Source organism: Clytia hemisphaerica, unplaced genomic scaffold (assembly GCF_902728285.1).
Source record: "Clytia hemisphaerica strain Z4C2 unplaced genomic scaffold, Clytia hemisphaerica genome assembly, whole genome shotgun sequence".
In the NCBI taxonomy this organism is placed as follows: Eukaryota; Metazoa; Cnidaria; class Hydrozoa; order Leptothecata; family Clytiidae; genus Clytia; species Clytia hemisphaerica.
In genome coordinates this window covers 459787-481524 of record NW_027104496.1, presented here as the reverse complement: position 1 = coordinate 481524, position 21738 = coordinate 459787, and the positions used below count along the sequence as shown (strand labels likewise).

The 21738-nt window shown below is 36.6% G+C and overlaps 3 protein-coding genes and 1 pseudogene across 3 annotated transcripts; 1 reads left to right on the top strand and 3 right to left on the bottom strand.

Moving 5' to 3' along the window:
- The first annotated feature begins 183 nt into the window (after nucleotides 1-183).
- On the top strand, nucleotides 184-21146 carry LOC136821670 (UPF0489 protein C5orf22 homolog). Its single transcript, XM_067077883.1, has 8 exons — nucleotides 184-324; nucleotides 781-1024; nucleotides 2357-2978; nucleotides 4350-4412; nucleotides 6168-6347; nucleotides 7717-7847; nucleotides 9114-9268; nucleotides 20005-21146. Exons 1-7 carry the CDS (start codon nucleotides 195-197, stop codon nucleotides 9244-9246), a joined length of 1503 nt encoding a protein of 500 aa, XP_066933984.1. The 5' UTR covers nucleotides 184-194; the 3' UTR covers nucleotides 9247-9268; nucleotides 20005-21146.
- Nucleotides 9187-11999, bottom strand: LOC136821673 (adenosine receptor A2b-like). The gene has a single exon (XM_067077885.1). It carries the CDS (start codon nucleotides 10866-10868, stop codon nucleotides 9528-9530), a length of 1341 nt encoding a protein of 446 aa, XP_066933986.1. The 5' UTR covers nucleotides 10869-11999; the 3' UTR covers nucleotides 9187-9527.
- Nucleotides 12194-17150, bottom strand: LOC136821701 (uncharacterized; annotated as a pseudogene).
- Nucleotides 19620-21342, bottom strand: LOC136821672 (galanin receptor 2a-like). Its single transcript, XM_067077884.1, has one exon. It carries the CDS (start codon nucleotides 21327-21329, stop codon nucleotides 19914-19916), a length of 1416 nt encoding a protein of 471 aa, XP_066933985.1. The 5' UTR covers nucleotides 21330-21342; the 3' UTR covers nucleotides 19620-19913.
- Between the last annotated feature and the right edge of the window lie 396 nt (nucleotides 21343-21738).

Genomic DNA, 21738 nt, shown 5'->3' with positions numbered 1-21738 from the left:
AGAAGTTCAAATAAACGAGAGTTTAATGTACATACAATCGTGGACAAAATATTTGAGACAAAGGGGATTTCCCTGTGAAAATACACTAAAATCTTAATATATTTCGACCATGTTTGTACATAACTTAAATTATGTAACAAAATCCATCTAGTTCACTTTTATGCATCTTTTTCTTTTAGTGCTCTAATAAAAAAATGGCTTCATTATCTAAAAGAAAATCAATAGAGAAAGCAGGAAAGTTACAAATTGTGGTGTGTGAGTATCATCAAGATGTTATCCAATTCATTCATCGATTTGTCGCCCGAAAGAAACTGCCTTTTAAAGGTAAGTTGGTCTGTAAAAACTTGATGAGCATGATTATCGCGACTAATGACCTTTTTCCTGCAAAAATAGATCTTTTTGGAATTTAGTAATTTTTTCAGCTTGAATTACCACCTGGAATTATCGAATGTACCCTTTAAACCCTTGCTTTTTAAACATCTTTCTTTTTTTAAGAAGATCTTTCGCTTTCAGCTAGACTTCTTTGGCACAAACGTTCTGTAGGCGACAACTTTTGTGAAGTCGTCAGTCAATATTGCTCTGCTAATAGGCCATTTCACAGTCGAAATGGATCATGGGTAATCAGGACTGATTGCGCCCCGAAAACGGTTTTCCGTTGGTTAGACGCAAAAATCTTCAAAAATTTCGACCAATAGTAAGTCGTCATTAGCGCGCAGTGGTCCTGATTATCCATTACTTTACGACTGTGAAATGGCCTATGAAGAATTTTCTTTACTCCAGGCATCAAGATGATACACTTGGACTCGCATCCTGATCTGGCTTATCCAGATCACCTGCTCGCAGATGACTGTTTCCATAAAGGAACGCTCTACGACCAACTCGATATCGCAGATTGGATTCTACCACTGATGTATCAAGGGCATTTGCAAGACTTAATATGGGTGCGACCGCCCTGGGCGGAACAGATTGATGATCTAGAAACGCCATTTAAGATTGGTAAACACCGAGGTGATGGAAAACTTAAGTATGAATTTTTTGCAAAATTTTGCTTTATTTTGATATTACTGTAGTTGTATAGACGTGACTTGCAGTAAGCGAGAAGGGAAGGGGTCTTCACCCAATCTAGTTTTCTTGATCTCCTTACTAAAGTTAATGTGCACTTTTAGAAGGTTTAGCCTTTTTTATGTCTTTATATCATCTTGGCTAGCCAAATGGGCTTTTCCAGAAAAAAATTGAATATGGGGGGGGTGGAGGATATAACATTTTTGGAAATTTCTCCCTCCCGGACATTGTGACTTTGGGCCCCCTGGACAACGGATCTCACCCCCCGGACATTCAAAATTACCCCAAAACAGAGCAAGTTTCTCCCCGGACAAGGCAAATTTTGTAGATTTTTCACTACCCCCTAGACGCTATATCCTCCACCCCCCCCCCCCCCCATGTACGAACATTTTCTGGAAGAGCCCAATATGTGAGTTGTTAGGATTTACTGCGCTAACATGCGCGCTTCAACAATTGATGAAGTCACGAAAGATGACGAAAATTTCAATTTCTAGCTTCCATTATAAAAAGGATATCATTTTTTGTTGAACTATATGCTGATGAAGTCACGAAAGATGACGAAAATTTCAACTTAAGCAGTCGCTTCATTTTTTTGTTTTCTATAATTTTGCTGCTTCAACATTTTACGTTTTCTCTTATACCTCAATATAATTTCACCTGCCTACTTCTCGGGATAATCAGGTTTGAGATCTTTTACCTGTAGATTTTATCAACGGCTCTGAGCAGAACCTTTAAATCTTTTATTTAAATCCTTTTCTCAAGTCGAGATATTCAAATTGCAAGATATTGACTTTTAGTGAAGAAGCAATGAAATTTAGAACCATGTAAGAGCCCATTTTCAGAAATCATAGATTGTCATATCTCGTCTTTGGAAAGGAGTTAGACAAACAGATTTGGAGCTCTCGCTCAAAACTATTGTCTGTACACAGACCCAGTATCTACAGCTAATTTCAAAATTCATTGCCGTAGAGGGTCTGTTGTCATTGTCTTTTCTCATTTGAGATTCTCACAACCGACCGCTGTGATGGAGCGCGGGTGAGAGAGGGGAGGCGATAAGAGAAGGGTTGCTATTTATAAATCATACTTCATCGTAGAGGTCTCCGTACGGGAATTTTTTTATCAAACAGACAATGCGCACAGAGTGTACTACGAAGAGATAATCGTGAGATACACTTTGGTACAAAGTAACCAAACTGTACAGAGAAACAAAACTATGGAAGGAATGTACATGTAAGTGATTTCAAACCATCTGATTAGCCCTTTAAGAAAATGAATCCTTTTTTGTTGATTTTAGAGTGACCTGTACCGGAGATTATTTTTTGGAGGACGGGATATACAGCCCTGAAGAAGCTCTCCAAAATATACAAGACGTTAATTTGAAAGTAACACTCGTGCAAAACCTTACAGTTGATTTGATTGCATGGCGAGATGATTCTAACCAACAACATATCTCACCTTCACCTCAAAAGAAGTTGAAAAGCCTTGGAAATGATGATGATATTGCGAAAAATGATAGAGAAGAAAAAAGGGCGAAATTAATTATTTCTTCCGAAGAAGCACCAAGAGAAACTGTTTCAATAAAGTCAGAGGTGGATAAAATGAAAAACTCAAACCCACTTGGTAATAAAGAAGGCTCAAAAGATGTGATTGAACTAACGGATGTTTCCGTAAAATGCAATGCAGAGGACGAATCTATCACCAGTTTCCATAACAACCAAGATGCCCACACTACAAAATACTTAACAGAAAGTTCAGATGCAAAGCTGAAAGATAAGTTCAGCAACGAGGAAGATTGCCTGGTCACTGAAGAGCATCTCAAAAATCGTTTCTTTCCATCACCCGATGATCGATTCATTTTGGATATCGATTTAGATTATTTTTCCGTCACAAACCCTTTTCTTCAAGATTACACTGAGGTATATTCATTGTTGAAAACCCTAAGGATCCCTTTTTTCTCCAAGATTACACGTTTGTTTTTGGACCTACCTCGGAGGTCCTATAAATTAACCGATGTCCGTCCGTCCGTTCGTTCGTTCGTCCGTCCGTCTGTTACCAGCTTTTCTCAGGATTGGCTCATTAGTTTTTTCTGATTTCCAAAATGTGACGGAGCCCGATTTTCGGAAAAACTGCTTTTTTGGCATTTTCTCGAGATCTTATCATTAGTTTTTTCTGATTTTTTGCTCAAAGATGCGTATTAACAATGCCCAAAACATGGCCGAGTCCGAAATTTGAGAAAAATGCCGGAAATCGCCGTTTTTCTGGATTTTCATTGGACTTTTTCCTTATAATTGGTTGTTTTTTCATTCAAAAACATTATTAATAGCAATGCCCACCATCAAGCATGTTTCAATTTTCAATAAAATTGATTTTTGAAGTCGGAACTATTTAAAATCGCCGGAACAACCTATTTTCACCGGAAAGACAGTATTTTCTTGAATTTCTCGATCTGTACTTTATATTTTTTATGAAATTTTGCACACTGATGCAAAATGACAATACCTAAAATGTGACGCAGCCCGATTTTCGAAAAACATTTTTTTCCGGCCGAAAATGCCGAAAATATGCTGGAAAACCGGTTTTTTGACATTTCCTCGAATTTTCATCCTTAGTTTTTTCTGATTTTTTCCAGAAATATGCGTATTCGCAATGCTCAAAACATGACCGAGTTCGATTTTTTGACAAAAATTTTCTTCCGGCCGACTATCGCTGTTCAAGTCCTAGCCTGGCATGAATTCGTTAGTCAACAAAAATTGGATATGGCTTATATATAATGTTCATCTCTGTTCTATCTTTTCAAGTCATTGCATTTTCTTACTCTTTGGCAATTTTTTTATTTTTATCTGATTCTCATTGTTAGGTAGGTCCATTTAGCATGTGGCTTGTTGTAATAAGAATACAGAAATTCGAAAACAGGCTCGGAGATCTTTAGGTCGAGGGCCTGACAAGGCTGAAAAATGCTTATAAGGATGCTTATATCCCAAGCAAAATTTCAATGAAATCCCAGCCAAAATCAGGAAAATGGGCTCAGTTTAATGCCCGATATTAAGCATGAAAAGTGAAGCCTTAATATTTGCACCGTATTTAAAATGACAGATTTAATCTAGTCCTTTCTTTGTTATCAAGCTGCGCATTTTTCGAAATCTGGTGATGGGTTTTATTTTCAAGCTAGCGTTTGTGTGAAAACCACGCGGGTCACGCGTTCTATTGAGCTTCATTTCCCATCTGAGAGATTCAAATCTATTAATCCAAAAACAATAACCCGATCATCACCCATCTCTTTCCCTCAGGAAGAGTACAAAGAATTGAAAAACATTTATCACATCGATCTGCCGACCAATAAAGAGGATCAGGTACTTTGTTTTTTGTTGTTTGTTTTTTTTTGCCTTAAAATAAACCGTTTAAAAATAGTATGTTACACCCCTACTGTGTGATAAGCCGGTCAATTTACTAGGTGTCGGCAATTCCTATTATGTTACGGCAAGCTGGTCTTGGTCGCCCCTTACAAGTATTACAATTGGTTTCTATTTTATTTTCTCGCTGTATGGCCCCTTGTCAGCTCAAGTTTTACTGGAAAATTTTGGAGAGATTTTTAATATGGAAACTTGATGGACATAGAACCATTTCTGGCTTTAAGTGATTATCAAGTAACTTTTGATGTTTGGCTTAGAGATACCTTTTATGGTCCAGAGAGATACCTCTAAATCTTTTGACCCAATTTTTTTCCAAAACTGAGATATTTGACATTGAGATCTCTAAAAATAAGTCTTTACACAGTCTTTACGTTGAATTTCTATTGTTTTCAAGTAAAAATTTGAAAAATCAAGGTCGAATATTTCAGCTTTGGGTAATGATTTGGTGGTGTTTCTTAGGACTATAAAATCTCTAAGCCAAATATAAAAAATCATCTGATAACCCCTTTAAAGACCCTTAGAAAGTCAATTGTTTCTTAATTGTTCTTAACTGTAATATATTTTGTCGTCCGTATTCGAAAAAGCATACAAAGAAAATTAAAAAGAAGATTTTTGAGGGGCATTAGGAAATATGGCACAGTTTACATAAATTTTCAAGTAGAAGTGATGAATAAAGGGTGATTTGCTGTTTAAGGGGTTTAAGGGGGGAAATCAACCATAGGACCTATTTCATGAGAAAATAATATAAAACCCATATATTCTACTTGTAAAGATCTAAAAGAAAGGCCTTGCACTTAATTTGAGATTCAGATTATAGTAAGTTAGTGCTTGTAACATGGTTTGTCAACTTTGTTTCATTGTAGAAAGTTCCTACAGAGTTATATCAACTTCCTTACATTGATAGTCAGGAAGTTTAAGCAAGATTGGGCTTTTCTAGAAAAATTTCCTCTTAAAAATATGCTCAACCCACCGGATATCCTCTCTTATAAAGATGCTTACCCCTGGATATCGTATTTCTTACTTGAAAGGACACTTTACCACCTGGATATCCGCTCCCTTGTAGATATTAACCCCCCTGGATATCCACTTTTGAACAAAAATCGTTGACCCCCTGGATATCCGATATCCTCAACAGGGGGGGGGGGGGGGAGGGGGAGGGGAGAGCACGGACTATTTCTGGAAAAGCCCATTAACAGAGTCCCTAGATTGAATCTAATGGTTCGTAGTGACTCAATATCGGTTAAAGTGTGTTTATTGAGTGCAGAATGAGGTTGACATGACTCACAGATATCTTATATAAAAAAATATAAAACATAACACATTTTTTTCTTTACGATATTTCGACCACTTTACGTGTCTTTTTTCAAGTTGATAATATATGTATATGTACTCCGTCCCTAGCTGAAGCAAAATATTCCGCCATCTTGAACGAAGTGACGTCACATTTAGCTTGCATGATCATTGAAATTTTGAAGTCAATGCAGTGTCATAAGAGTTTCAACAGTGAAAACCAAGGTTTCTACTGTGATCTATTTTTAGCAAAGATGGCGTATTATTTTGAGTAGCTCTATGTAGTGTTTTTCATAAGATATCTGTGGTTAACCACACTTTCTCTAATTCGAATAATTTTTTTGGTCCCTTGACGATCGAATTAGAGAGTTATTTAATCCATTGACTTTTTTATTGATCATATAGAATGAGTTGGCACAGTTCGTTGAGAAATCCACCAAGAAATTACAATCGCTAAAAAGAACAATCCAACAATTCGCCACTGGAAAACCACCAAAGGAAATCCAAGGGAACAAAGAACTTGTTGATTTTTTAGTACGATTGAAAACAAGAAAACCAAATATCAATGAAGAGGATTGGGACTTAGTATGCATTTTTATCTACCAATTATTTGTAATTTTTATGTCCTGCTTTCTGTGTAAGCTACGTCATATCTTCCGTTTCGAGCGTAAAACTCATAAAGAGGTAGGAGCATTGAGTTTAAAAACCGAAGGGCTAGAGTAGAATCTCTAACCTTTCCCAGGCAAGAAAAATGAAGCCACTTATTTCCCATCCAGAACGCGCCGTAATTATGACTACGGCTTGTATCTAGCAGTTCCTTTGTTTTTGAGGACTGCATTTTTTGAAATCTAGCGATAGATTTTAGTTTCAATCCGGCGTCTGTGTAAAAACCACCCGCGGGCGATCTGGATGGGAAATAAGTGGTTTCATTTCCCATCCAAGAGTCTCGCCTCCAGCCCTTAGGGATTGGAAGTCATGGGTAGGAGCTGTCTATTGTATAGACAGTTAAAAATTATTTGAACAATTTCAACATTTTATTAAGGTATAACAGTACCTTGCTAATCTTGTCGAAAAGTGTTATGCCAAATTTCAGTCACATACTATTTTTCAAAGAAAAAATCCTCATTCTATAAGACTACTAATCTAACAAAAATCTTTAAGGGCAGAAAGTTTCGCGGGCAGAAAGTTGCGCGAAGTCAAAGAGTCGCAAAATTTAGCGAATTTAAGTTTCGCGAATTATGGTTTTAGCCAAAATTTCAAACTTTCGTGAAATCATATAAAATTTACCTTTTTTGGTGACAAAAACTCATAAAACACGCAAAAATTTAGCAAACAGTGCAAAACTGAGTAGGAAAGTTTATTTTTCGCAAAAAAAAAACCTTTTGCGTTTTTCAGGTTTAATTTCTTACCTGGCAGAAAACACGAAAGTTTCTACCCGCGAAAGTAGATACAAAATCATATTCCTTTTTATTATAAATGAAATCGCTTGGTTTTTTCTACCTGCCTCAAGCCCTGGGTACTCTTTTACAATGGCAAGAGTAGCTTTCTTTTATTTACTCTCGGGTACCTTAATAGCCGTAGGGGGTCGGAATAAGCGGGGGGGGGTTGGAAAAAATCTCAAAACCTAATAAGCGGGGGGAGGTTGGAATAAAAATGTCCTGGGTGGACAATTTTTGAAAAGGAGGCTAATACAGTTGAATTAGGACAAAAGAGGGAACTTTCAAAAACATTTTCCCAAAAATTAATAAGCGGGGGGGGGGTTGAAATAAGAATGTCCTGGGTGGAAAATTTTCGAAAAATTAATGAGCGGGAGGGGGCGGCTATTAGGTAACCGAGAGTAAGCACGCCATTTCTGTCGTTCAGTGAGTTCTATAATTCAAACCCATTCTCCCGGTTTTTGGTTGCTTAGTGTTTTTTAACGAGAAGTTTTCTTTTTTTCTTTTCCGAAATGAAGGTTCATAATGCTGGGATGACAACGGAATTACCGCATCACATATCAAATGATACGGAAATTGACCAAATGTTAGCGGAACTGAAGGAATTAATCCAAACCTTACCGCATCCTACATTGATCACCGTGGCTAGGTAAGTAATACTGTAGTTTCCTTTGTTGTTGAATGTACCGAGAAGGTGATAGGGAACCTTTGCATTTTAAGACCGTGTTCAGACGTTACTGTTTCGTATCCGAAACGAAACGTCTCCAAACGAAACGTTAAAAAGAAGACGTAACAAAGTAAAACAGATCGAGACGTTTTCTCTCCGTTATTTTCATCGAAACGAACTTCTCCGTAACCGTAACGTCTAAACATGGTCTAAGAATCCGTTCTTCCGTTGCACCATTTTTTGAGTTTTCTTATGGACGTATAATACATGTTTTTTTTTTATAAGCATACAAAAATCCGAAAACAGGCTCAGAGATGCTTAGGTCGAAAGCTTAAATAAGGCTGAAAAATGCTTGAGGGATGCTTAAATCTAAAGCATAAATTTAGGGAAATACTGAAAATCCGTAAAATTCCAGCCAAAAAAGCCAAAATCAGGAAAAAAACATTCTTCGTAGGCTCAAGTAATGCTTGCCATATGCTTAATTTTTCCCCATATCTGAGCCTCCATATGCTTATAGGTGCAATGCTTATAAAAAAAACAACATGTACAATCGTGAGAGCAATCAAAATCCAAAACGGAAACTGAGAAACCGGGTACGGGCTTGCTCCTTGATCCAGTCTTTTTTTCAAAGATGGGATTTATCCATGCTGGGTGAAGCCTTAGAAAACCTTGGGAACTGAGAAAACTTTTGTGAAACTGTTCTAAAGTGACGGCAAAGAGGACAGGGTGTTATGCAAAACATAATGACGTCTTAAAAAAGCGTGAGAATTTTTCTATTGTTTGAAGGATATTCGGTAAGGATTAGAATGTTCATTTCATTTCGACTCAGGAAAAGACTACTTCTTTTTAACACTCTTGTCAGGGAAAAAGATGAGTTTTTCAGACACAAGTATGGGCCATTCCAACCTCGTTCCCTACGTATTATCAGCTTTTAGACAGCTTACTGATAGCGCTAGATATTGTTCTCTGGCGTCAATCAGTTACGTAGATAAAGCCTAGGAGACACGGGAAGGAGGTTGGGGCCATCCATATAGTATGTACGCATTGAATGGGAAGAAAGGGCCCATTTAGATCTCGACTTTGCAGTCACACGATACCTTCCAATAATATGTACGCATTAAAGGGGAGAAAAGGTCCATTCTGATCTCGAGTTTTCAATCACAAGATACCTTCCAGGGGGGGGGTTCGTACAATGGAATAAGAATAAAAGAAAATAAATTTTTCAACGTTAAATTTTATAACTTTCAGGTCAGCAATCGATGAATATTGTCCACCCGATCAAGTCGATCAAATCGAGAAGAAAGTGATAGATTTGTTGACATCATATTACCATAGCGTAGATGTTCTGTATGATTATAAAGACAAAACAAGGCTTATATGATGATGTAATCAAAAATGTTGAGGTTAGATATTTTATTTTGCTAAGTTTTACATATCAAAATATTATTCTTAGCAATAGACGACCTCGCACCCAGCGTGTTACCGACCTTTTTGTATCTTACTGATGGCGCATCAGCAACGTAATAAAGCCTAGAATACACAGCAACGAGGATCAGATAAAATGTAGTTTTATAAATTTTTACACGTTAATAGAACATATGCTTATATTGTTAGTACAGTCTATCGCTAGCTACAACTCTAGTCTTTCCGGTGCTTAAAAGTTCAAAGATCTTCACTAGTTTTTGTTAACTTGACGCGATACGTGGCACCAAAATCAAGCGGCTTACGTTCTTCCGAAACTGACTCACTCACTTGACCATTACGTAAACGTCGACCAATCATATCTTGGAATGCCGTTTTAAATTTCTCGTGGAAAATGATATAAATGAAAGGGTTTAAACACGAATGTATGTTCGGTAAAACGATAATGAAAGTCGTCGTTAAAATGTCGTTGAGCGTATGATACTCGGCTTTAAAGCTGACCCAACACTCGGGGCATAATTGATGGGTCAGCACCGTGATTGTTGTTGGTAACCAACAAATAACAAAAGTCCCGTAAAGTATTGTAACAGTCTTACTCAAGTTTTCTTCATGTTTACGCACGTGCTGGTTATGACGGTTCCGTTGTTGCATCATAGGGGTTTGGGTCGGTGTCGCGTTTTGTGCCATACGTTTTTGATGTCGCGTTACGGAGCGTAGAATGAGGGAATACATCACAGCCATGAGTATCAGAGGTATCAAATAAATAACAATTAAGATTACAATGTGATAAAGCTTATTGTTCAAGAGACAATACCGTTTATCAAGGCTAATAATCATTATTGTCTCTAGGGACGGGTTTTCCCAGTTAAACATCCCGACTCCCGTCCACAACGCGGAGTAGGTCCACGTCATACAAGCGACTTTAAGGATTGTTTTTGACGTCACGGAATATCGATGAAAGAATGGCGCGCGTACGGCCACGCAACGTTCGATTGCGATTACGAATAAATGAGAAATGGAGCTTACGTGGAACAGCAGATCGGTAACGTGAAAGAAACGGCACGCGTGAATATCGAAACAAAAACTTCCGTTATCGTAAATTAATTGATCGGCACGTAACGGAATATTGCATAGAATAACACCGATATCACATAAGTTCAATGATGCGATTAGAAGATTCGTTGGGTATTGACGTAAAGAGCGTGACGTCAGAATCACGCAAACGGCTAACACGTTACTCACGATTCCCACTATAAAAACGAACACCAACAAGATGATATAAAGTACTGTGCGGAGGTTCAAACGCCTTTGTTCGCAATAGGGTATAACTGTATCGTTGGCGGATGAATTGAATTTCTCGGTGGCGATCATTTTGTTAATTGACGTACTGAATGTGCCTCTTATATCCGTCGTTACGTCATTGACGTAAGGTGACGCCGTCGAAAAAGTGTTTGTTGTATTCGACGTAGTTGAAACATTACTTGAAATGTTGTCATGGTTTGTTTTAACGGAGTTGCCTTGGTTGCATATCAATAAGGGTAGCAAAGCTGTGATGTAGAGAATTTTTGCTGCGAATGTCATTATTTTTTAAGAGTCTCTGTTCAACCAAAGGTAGTTATGTCTTTCAAAGATCTTTCTTGAATGCCTCTGTGATTAATACTGTCTCTAAAAGATTTTCCTTGAAAAATACCTCTTTAAATAGTTTCTTCCACGTAATTAATTCGAAAATTCAAGATGTGAATTGTAGTAATTATCAAAGATTTTTATGGTAATTCAGTATAATAATTACCTTAATCTCAGTTCACTTTCTTTAGCGCCGATTAAAAGCTTCTTGATCAATGAGTTCGTCTCGGATTGATAACATAGATTATTACTATCCAACCTTTTCGTTGTAATTATAGTTGTTGTGATCCCTACAAAATTATAAGAATTACAATGTGAGATCCTTTCGATTCGCAGGTTGTAATTATCTTTTGATTGATAACATTACCATTAAAAGTTTATAGTTTATCTCGAAGTTCGTACTATCCACAGTCAATGCCCCTGATTTGTGGATTGTGTTTGCGACAAATGTTTCAACTGCCTTCCCCTCAATAATATTTAAGATATCTCAAGCTAAATAATCCTCGACACTTTATTCAGTTTCAGTAACTTCTCATCCAATGATTAAATTCCACTTGAAAGCAATGGGCTTCTTTTTCTTTGCTTGAAGACACTCTTGAAGTGTTTTTACTGTAAGTTGAGAGAGAGATATCAAAACTGATCACGAATGCCCTCTTCTCAGCATTGAGAAGAAAAAATATTTTTATTTCAAGCAAATCCCTACTTGTCTTTCATACCAAACAAGCAACTTTCAGAAAGCAATGTACTTCTTTTTTTCTGAAAATATTTATATTTCAAGCAAATCCTTCATACCAACTAAACAAGATACTTCTCAAAAAATTTTTGACGAAAATAATCCTTTTGAACACAAAACAGAATGATATTGAATGATGTTATTTTCTCAGTCATCAATCGAGCAGTCATCATGTTTTTAAAGTGATGTTTACTTTCGGAATTAAGGGGGTTGAATAGCAGCACTCTGATTTGATCTTTTGAAAATACCGCTATCTATCTTTATTTGAGCGATACCAATTCATTACGTTCAAATTTTGACCGTTATCTTTAGCTGCTCAACGGATACGCTATAGACCGATTCCGTTTGACGTCATTTTTACCTACGATCACCCACGAAATGATAGAAAGAATATTTATTGATAGCTCAAAGTCTTTAAATATTTCCCGTTCTGACCTGCGCATAGTTTTTTGTTTGTTTTTGTTTCGTGGGTGAAATTTTATGTCAGTTTGAGGTTTTTTTGAAGATTGTACCTAACTGGATTTTGCCGAATTGGGCTATACGAAACAAAGCTTATCTACACCCCAAAACAAAAACTATTGGAGAAGACAGCATCTTGCATTATTTAAAGCACCACAATGTATTTGAAGATTGGTAGAGATGATTCTTTCCCATTTGTCTTTTTAAATTGCGGTCATGAATTTGCTTGCCGAGCGAGCTGATATATACACCAAATGTTAGCTTGAGACATCCCTCACTCGATTTTCGGTAAAAAAGGGGCAGTTTGCAAGGCCAACAATAACCTTGTTAGATATTGGTCCCGTAATAGTCTTTGGTAGTGACTCCTTGCATGTTGATATTATTATTCTCCAGCCTCATTTTGCGAAATTCATCGGTGTATTTTCCGAATTCTGTTATTACTTTTTTATTGTCAATAGAGAAGTTCAGCTTGAGTATTAAGCTTGATAATCCAATTGCTCAAAAACTGTTTCTGTTAAAGTCATCTCACATGATTTGTGTCAAAACAAGTTTCTTTCATTAAATCAAGATTTTCCCCGCCTACGGTATGTTTCCTAACAGTCTTCACTCTAGGAATAAAAATTAAACAGAATATAGAGGGCTGGCAGCTTTCCAATATAACAACCCCCTGTGTCACAGACCCGCTGGGACCCCAAATTTGGCAAAAGTTTTGTCCCCGGTGGGAAAATACCCTGAAATTTCAGCCCCACTTTGATATTGACTTTGATTTCTTCCCCATTAGAAATTTAAAGTTAAAAAATTGCACTCCAAAACCATTCCCACTGGATTTGATAACCTTGGAATAATGGAATTTCTATCCCCGTTGGGGAGGGGTGTCACATATCGAAAGTTATGATTTCCAGTTTTAGAGCCGTGTTTAAGAGCCCTGCCGCGCTTTTTTGTTTTTGTCACTTCACTCTAAGAGTGAAGGTGTAAATGGGGAGAAACAATATCATCTACTGGTCTTAACAATTTTATTGATCGTTTATCAGACAAATCTTTAGAATGAAATACTTGAAAAAAATAGACGTTCAATTTAGTAGACGGTATTTTCTGGTGAAAGCCTAAGAACTGATGTGAAGAACAGAAAAATTCTGATTAGAAGCACTTTTAACCCCTTGACTTGAGTAAGAGATTAATGATAGGCTTAACTTAGACTCACTGACTCTTTTGAATACAGTGTGTACAGCAAACAGCTTTTTAATGAACGATTTTCCGCATTTGATTTTCCTTCTTTGAATATTATACACCTTTTTATAAGAACAATTTTATAAGAACAATGTGATGCAATAAGACTGAGTCTACATTTGGCTGAATTCTAAAGAATTTATGGATCAACGGGGTATTAGGCACATGTAGAGGACCTTAATTTTGCTCGAGAATTAAGAAAACAATAAATATTAGCCTCTAAGTGCCATAAGAATGAAAACAGCTGAGCCTGGTAAAAAATAGTTCTTATAAAAAAGTGTATACTCCCACGGTGATCGTCCCTGTTGATAAGCTCATAAAAGTGATGACAGCATTTTAAATCTGTATTGTCAACAAGAAGGAGGTCCTGCTTAAACTAAATGTTTGCTTTCTTAAAGAAGTGTTATTTGCACTGTAGCAAACCATTGACATCGGATTGATTTCTAGTGGTTATTTATTATCATCACACTGTATTTGTTACCTTCGTTTGTAAGAAAAGATTTAACTTTAATTTAAAATCGCTAGTTCAAACTTTAAAGGCTTATATCCGGATCTAGAAGGAGTAGCTTAGAGTCTCTTCTTTTTTTTAGGCGTTGAATGATAGAAAGGTGCCCAGTAATTAATTCGCTAGGGGACAGAATCAAGTAAAGCAGGGCCAATTTTGGAGGTTCTTGGATCACTCGTTGACCAAAAATGGTCAAAAAACGTCCTACGAGTTAGACCAAAAATGACGATTTCTAACTCAAACTAGGCATTACAAGAGGGCTTCGCCCTCCTATATAGCCCATGTTATACTTGACATTGGCACTTAAAAGGTTAAGGAACGATGGCCGAATGGTCCGAAAAACCATGGGTTTCTTGTTCCCGTGCCTTCCAATACTCATTGGTTCATTCATACCGTAAATTGGTCTTATTTCGACAACCTTCTTTAGAGATAGGAATAATGGAAAGGTCAGAATCACTGATTGAACCTAATTTTCTTTGCGTAGTGATCAGAGAGGATTAAATCTTTTGTCTATCAGTGATTTCCCATCTCTAATGAAGGATGTCGGCATTAGACCAACCTACGATAGTGGTCCCGTGAAAACAATGGAAGGACTGCATCAACCATCCATACATCTAACAATTTATAATAATTTAAGATGCAGAAATAATTTCAATCTTCGCTTCACATCAGAATAATTATCACAACTTTAAATTTACCGAGAAAAAAATTGGATGTTCTTTAAAAAAAAACTGCTGCAGTTTTACCATTTAATTATATATTTAAGCAGAGGGAACAGGCGAAATTCTTTTGAAGTTGGTGCAATCCGCTTAATACAAAATGCTACGCTCCATCATGTGCAAACTTTCTTTCTCAAAAGATAAGAACGTCTTTTGGCTTAAAACTCAAAATACCGTATTACTTCGAATAAACGCCTCCTTCTTTTAAACGCTCCCTCGAATAAACGCCCCTTCTATAAAACAAAAAAAAATAATACACGTCCATGGCTTTTATTCTAAGTAATATGGTATTAAGAATATCCAAAGATTGCAACAATTTTTTAACATGCTCATTAAAAACGTTTAGTAGATGAGAATTACCTTTTTGTATTTTCATTTCTTCGAGCAGCCTCACAATTTTATAAACATGTGCGAGGGAAAAAAATTAAATTTTTTAATTTTTTAAACTTTTTAATTAAAAGTGGAAACACTCTGACCGTCTGTGTCTGCGTCTACACTCTGCACTGTTCTTGACCTTAAAACAGATTTTCCCCTGTTCTTCGCTCATATCTTATCTGTGTATGTCTTATTATTTTGCACTTGGTGATGAATACACCCCCTTCTCACAGACCCAGTGGGGATAAAAATATCGGACTGAAACTCGATAAAAGGGATTGATATTCCAATAATTTCTATGGCTGGGGGTTTCAATTCTTTTGTTTTCAAGTTAAAAAATTTAGTTGGGATGGGAAAAAAGCATAATATTTTACAGTGAGGATTGGTTTATTTGATTATTTTCAGTGGGGACAGAAATTGGAGTATAATTTTCCACTGGGGACGATAATTTGGTAAATTTTCCAGTGGGAAGGAGTCCCGGTGGATCCGTGAGAAAGGGGTGTATAAGGTTGGTTACCCAATGATACAGGTATAGAAAAGCTCAACCTCGTTCCCTGCGTATTATCAGCTTTTTGATGCTTACTGATAGCGCTAGATAATACCCTGGCATTGGCTGGTTTTCAAACGCGTAAGATTACGTAATTCAAAAATAAAACGTCAGTTTTTATTTGTTCCTGGACTTAAAACCATTGCTTTGCAGTGTAACTTTGTAACGTCAGATTTCTTTATGACGTATTATTTTGAGAGGTTCTCCCCAGGGTATTCTCTGGCGTCAATCAGTAACGTTAATAAAGCCTGGAATACACCGGAACGAGGTATAGAAAAGGTGTTATGGTAAAGTTTCAAAGAGTCCACCGAAGTATTTTATAAAAATTCCGAAGATAGTGTTTTTTCTAAATAGAAAGAGTCGGTAAGTTACATGAATAGTAATCTAAGATTTGAAATCAGATTATGTTATTAAAGAAAAAAAATTTAAGATGCCAAAAATGAACAATGGTTTTAAAAGAAAATTGTTATTGGTTTAACATTCATCTTACTCACTGATAATTATATTTTGTGGTAATTTTATTCATATTTTGTTTTTTGTTAAAAACCTCAGACTCAAGCTGCATCATTTTTATTCTTTTTTGGGATATTTTTATACTTTAAAAGTGTGAACTGTGAACTGTCCAGGTTGTGTGTTTTTTTAACGAAATAATTGAAACGAAAAGGAAGTTGCGAATGAAAAGTTAGATGAAGAAGTCGCGTGCTAACTGAAATATTGAACTAAACAAATTGTCTTTTGGTCTTTGGAATCAAGAAAAAAAAACAGTCAATCGATGAACTACATTGATCGAAGGATTTACGGAGGATAAAAAATCGAAATTCGTGAATTGAGAAAAATAAGAATTTACGAAGTGACGGAAAAATTATACGATTGACCAACAAGGTGTTCCGATTCATTCCCAGTCTCTCCAACTGCGCTACAATTTAACGATTTTTTACAAACACAATAGAGTTTTACGAACTTGACGAGTAATAGAATTTTACGGACTTGAGATGGTAATAGAGTTTTACGAACTGAGGAGCAAAACAGAGTTTTACGGACTGAGGAGCAAAATATAGTTTTACGAACTGAGGAGCAAAACAGAGGTTTACGAACTTGACGAACAATAGAGTTTTACGAACTGAGGAGCAAAACAGAGGTTTACGAACTTGACGAACAATAGAGTTTTACGAACTGAGGAGCAAAACAGAGGTTTACGAACTTGACGAGTAATAGAGTTTTACGGACTTGAGATGGTAATAGAGTTTTACGGACTGAAGAGTAATAGAGTTTTACGGACTGAGGAGCAAAATAGAGTTTTACGAACTGAGGAGCAAAACAGAGGTTTACGAACTTGACGAACAATAGAGTTTTACGAACTGAGGAAAACAGAGGTTTACGAACTTGAAGAACAATAGAGTTTTACGAACTGAGGAGCAAAACAGAGGTTTACGGACTGAGGAATAATAGAGTTTAACGGACTGACAATTAACACTATTTCACAAACTGACGAACAATATAAAGTTATACGAACTGAGGAATAATAAAGGAACAATTAATTTTCAAAAACTTCGTCAGTTTGATAAAGTTATACGAAGTTTGTAAAAACCAAAATGAAAAAAGAGACGAAAGAAAACACACAAGAAGAAGAGATCGAACCAGCTTCAAAGGGTGTTGTTTTTCTCTTCTGTTTCATGTTACTCACAAAAGGAATCACAGCGTGTATTTTCCAGACCACCACTTATTTTTTCATGCTACGAATCTTGGATGGGAAAATTGAGGAGGCAAATTATCTATACACAACACTATCAACCGTCAAAGCGATTACCAAATTCATTGGTGTTTTTATATGTGGTCTGGCTATCGATAGTCAAAAAATGAAGTTACGCACAATAATGCAAATCTTCACAACCTTTCACACACTAGGCTTTATTTTCTCGTTTTTTCAAAATATTCATTTGTTGTTTATTGGAAATATATTTCGCGAATTCGGTGCCGGTTACATTATCGTAGTGAAAGTGAAACTAACATTTAGCAAAAAGCAATCTTCTTTCGCGTTGGTTTGTACGGTTTTCGCCAAAATCATGGGTATTATCGCCGGCTCATTATTATCAATTTTCGTTATCCCGAAAGTCGAATTCAAGATTGGAAATTTTGATGTCTGGTATGGGAATTTTCCTTGCTTGGTTTCTTTTACTCTATATTTCATCATCTTGATCTTATGTTCTAACCTCATGACTGATAAGGATGACCCGATACAAATCCTAAAACGCATTAATAAACGGAAGAAAGAAAAATCATTTTGGCGGAACGGTTTTGAACTTTGTAAAAATATCGCTTACCTTGTTATACTAATGTTTAGTATATATTTCTACATGGTGGTAGAGGCGTATAAGAATTACCGATCCATTAATTACCTACATTGCTATGGTTTCGGTGTACAATGGCTTGGTGCCATGCTTCTCGTCGCTTATACCGCCAAATTATTTTTCATGCCCGCTTTTAAAATCATCATTGATCATTGGCAAAAAATCGACTTCATGATGGTTATAATTTTACCTTACATAGCTTTTAGTTTATCGCAAACAACAATTGGTAGTCTTTTCTGTGACTCTTACCTTCTTAGTGATATGTATGTCAAAATGATGTTTACAGCCGGCTACCAAATCCCACCCGTTCTTCTCATAGCCAAATTAGTGGATAACAAAATGAAAGGAACCGCCCAATCTCTATGCAGTATGTGTCAGAAACTTAGTGCCATCATCATTGGTGCTTTAGGAACAATTTTTGTCAATCATCAAGAACCTTTTATGTTTTGCTTAATGTTGATTGGTGTATTTTTGGTTGCCATAGCGATCTGGAAACGTCAACTTTTTGTTAATCTTTGATTTATTTTTACTGTAATTTTACATTTAATTTCATTTCATTTCATTTATGTACCTTAACGGGTATTTTACGCCGGCCCCAATTTTACGCTAAATAATGGCCGGTGTAAAAGAGTCAGTGCAAAAGGGTCGGTGTAAATAGGACCGATAAGATTTTTTTTAAGTATTCTTGGGAAAAAGTTAATTTATGGAAAACACTCGAACATTACACGGATTTCGAATTAATTTCCCGGGCAAATATCAAGTGAACAATTTCCCGGGCAAATATCAAGTGAACAATTTCCCGGGCAAATATTAAGTGAACAAAATCTATGATTGGCGTAAATCTGCGCACATTATTATCCAAATAATTGGTTATATTAATCCTTTAAGTGCCAATGTCGGGTATATCGGACATGGGCGTCTTGTAATGCCCGGTTTTAGTTATAAATCGTTATTTTTGGTCTGACAAGTAGGAATTGAATTGGGCTTCATGTGTTCAAGCAAAAAGAATATCAAAAGTGAGTCTTTCCAGCGAGATTTTAAATCTAAAAAGTTAAAAAAATGCAAAAATTTGACAAAGATCCACTTTATTGAGATTTTGACCGTTTTTTCGTCATTTTTGGTCTGAGAACCCCCAAATTTGGCTCTGCTTTTCTTTATTCTGTCCTTTAGCGAATTGATTTTAAGCCGCCGCCCACCCCGCCTTTCCTTAATCCCTTAATCGGGCGGCGTCGAAGGCGTCGAGCTATAAACGTGCTCCTAACTCCTTCTAGATCCGGAGATATACGCCTTTAAAGTTTGAAATAGCGATTTTCTTAAAAACTAAGAAATAAAAAGACCGTAGCACTTAACACAAGTGTTAGGTGTTCTGCTAATAAGGGTTTAACTATTTTTGTGTACTTTTGCGCAATACTGTAAAATTTCCAAAATGGGAAAACAAGATCAGTAAGCCATTAACACAAAAAATACTGTATATTCTCTATAGAAATCCTCTTAATAAATTCCAAAATCTCAGAAATATTTAAAATAAAACTAAAACTTTTATCATTGAATCACTTACACGGCAAGATAAATATAAAAGGACCATGTGTCGATTATTTTCGCATTTCCCTAGCATATTACCTTATCGGGGAAAACTTCGTCGGGGAAAAGTGACGAAATTTTGGCCAAGTGACGAATATTTTTCACCGACGAAAATTTTCCCCGGCCTTAATGCGTTTACCAACTACCAGCAAGTGACGAATATTTTTCCCCGACGAAAATTTTCCCCGACGAAGTTCTCCCCGATAAGGTATTGCCCCTTGTAACGGACCCTTAATACACCATTTATTAAAGGATAACGCTAATACATCTAATAACTCGCATTGTTAGTTCCTCACAATGGAAATCAGAGCCCCCCCCCCCAGCGGTAACTCTGATCACGATGTCACGCAAATTTTTGTCTTCAATCACGATCACGCAAATCAGCGTTTTGACCCCTGATCACGCAAGCACGAAAAAAAAATTCCAAATCACGTTATCACACTGCAAAAAATTTTCTATCACGTCATCACGCAAACCCTTTGGGGGGGGCTCATATCACGGATCTCGATTTAGTCGCTAAAACTAGCTAATTTCTCAAGCTCTCGATTTTTGCGTCTCGATTGTTTCAAATAACGTCTTTCCTCTCCAAATTTCTCATAGTGCTTAACATAGATGATCGGGAAAGCACACATCGGAATTGTTGGCATGACAACGAGGAATATAATACGGACTGGGTCTGGAATTTGGATAGAAGATGTATTCTGATTGGTTAAAAATGAGATCAATATTGCCGGTAACCAACAAAAGACAAAAGATGTGTAAATGATGGCGACTGTTTTTGTAAGAGCTGCTTCTTTTTTACGACCAAGATTTTTAGTCAATGATGATAATATAAGTTTTTTATTATTTGGATGAAATATGTTCTGCAAAGTAACCCCGTATAGAAAAGCCATTACGATGATTGGTAACAAATATGCTAACACGTTCAGAGTAATCATGTATGCTGGGTTGTGTAAAATGCAGAACCGACTTTCACCTTTCTCCATGAGAAAATGTGTTGAGTGATGGGAAGGTTGCCATTTTACGAAACTGAGTAAAATCCAGAACAACGAATAAAGCCATGTGACAATCAATACTTTTATAGTGAAACGGCGCGTGATGCGATGTCTATGATGAAAAGGCGCCTTTATGGCTATAAAACGTTCGATAGCAATCACCCATAAATGTGTCACCGAACTAACATGAAACGCCAAATCGACAAAATTATAAAATGAGCATACTTCTTTAGAAAAGCAGAAATTCCCGTGATGCATTTCGGCATGAATCTTGAGTGGGATGCACGTTAATAAGACACCGATGTTACAAATATTGAGTGAAGCTATGAAGAAATTTGCAGGATGTCTTTGGAGTTTTCGGGATCGGAATACGACATAGAAAATCAAGACGTTTCCCGTCAAACCGACGATTAAAATACTTATCAGGATTACGATTAAGATTATGGGAGTCGTTCCCAGGTTCCTGTGCGCACATGGGTCCACGCTACCATTCGGAGTTGTATTTCTATTGTCGATTGAGTCTTGGTCACATGAAAAAGTGACATTGTAGTTTAAAGATCTCGAACAATTACGAGTCTCTAAGCTTAGATATTTCTTGACAAAGTTTCTTTCATTTCGGGCTGAGTTTTCCTTCAACTCCGGATGATTTGTATCCTTGTTTGATAAATTCTCTCCAACTGCTGTTTGTAACTTTCCAATACTTGTGTTTGTAACATTCACTTTTTGTAAAATCGATCTGTTCTCTAATCCATGAATTAGTGGATTTTCGGTTCCGTGTTTTTCTGGACCTCCTGAGTTTTCATTTTTATTGCTGCGTATCTTTCGCGTTTTTGAAACGCCTTCGGTCCTGATAGAGTTTGCAAGCACAGCTAGCAATAAAAGCCGAATAAACAGTGCGTTCTCTCCAAGAAATGATATTTTCATTTTCATTCTCAATCTTGATCAATCTGTAAAAAAGAGATGCATTGAAAATTAGAAAATTATCACCATATTATAGAATGCAAACTCGTATTCAGCAACCTCGACGTACTAAACTGGTTATTGGATGGAGGTTCGTTTTCATGACTTTTCACTATCGACTTTCTTACTCCAGTCCTCATTCGAGAATTGACGATATCGGCTTCACATAAAAACTCAGATTTGACCCCCGAGAATTCCCCACAATGCTTTGTGCGGAAAAAATTTCACCGTAAACTTTTTTCCGCGCAAAGCATTGTGGGCAATTTTTGGAGGTCAAATCAACTAAATTGTCGTCCCCCAGCATGGTCGAATACAGGAGGTAGGCTATCTTATTCATGGAGAGTAATTAGTTTCCATATAAGGTAATACGATAATAAAG

Bases quoted from the DNA above. Each gene is read 5' to 3' on its own strand.
- LOC136821673 (XM_067077885.1), bottom strand. From the start codon at position 10,868: ATGACATTCGCAGCAAAAATTCTCTACATCACAGCTTTGCTACCCTTA.
- LOC136821670 (XM_067077883.1), top strand. From the start codon at position 195: ATGGCTTCATTATCTAAAAGAAAATCAATAGAGAAAGCAGGAAAGTTA. The intron at 325-780 runs GTAAGTTGGTCT...TCTTTACTCCAG, and splicing joins AAAGAAACTGCCTTTTAAAG to GCATCAAGATGATACACTTG. The intron at 6,348-7,716 runs GTATGCATTTTT...TCCGAAATGAAG, and splicing joins ATGAAGAGGATTGGGACTTA to GTTCATAATGCTGGGATGAC.
- LOC136821672 (XM_067077884.1), bottom strand. From the start codon at position 21,329: ATGAAAATGAAAATATCATTTCTTGGAGAGAACGCACTGTTTATTCGG.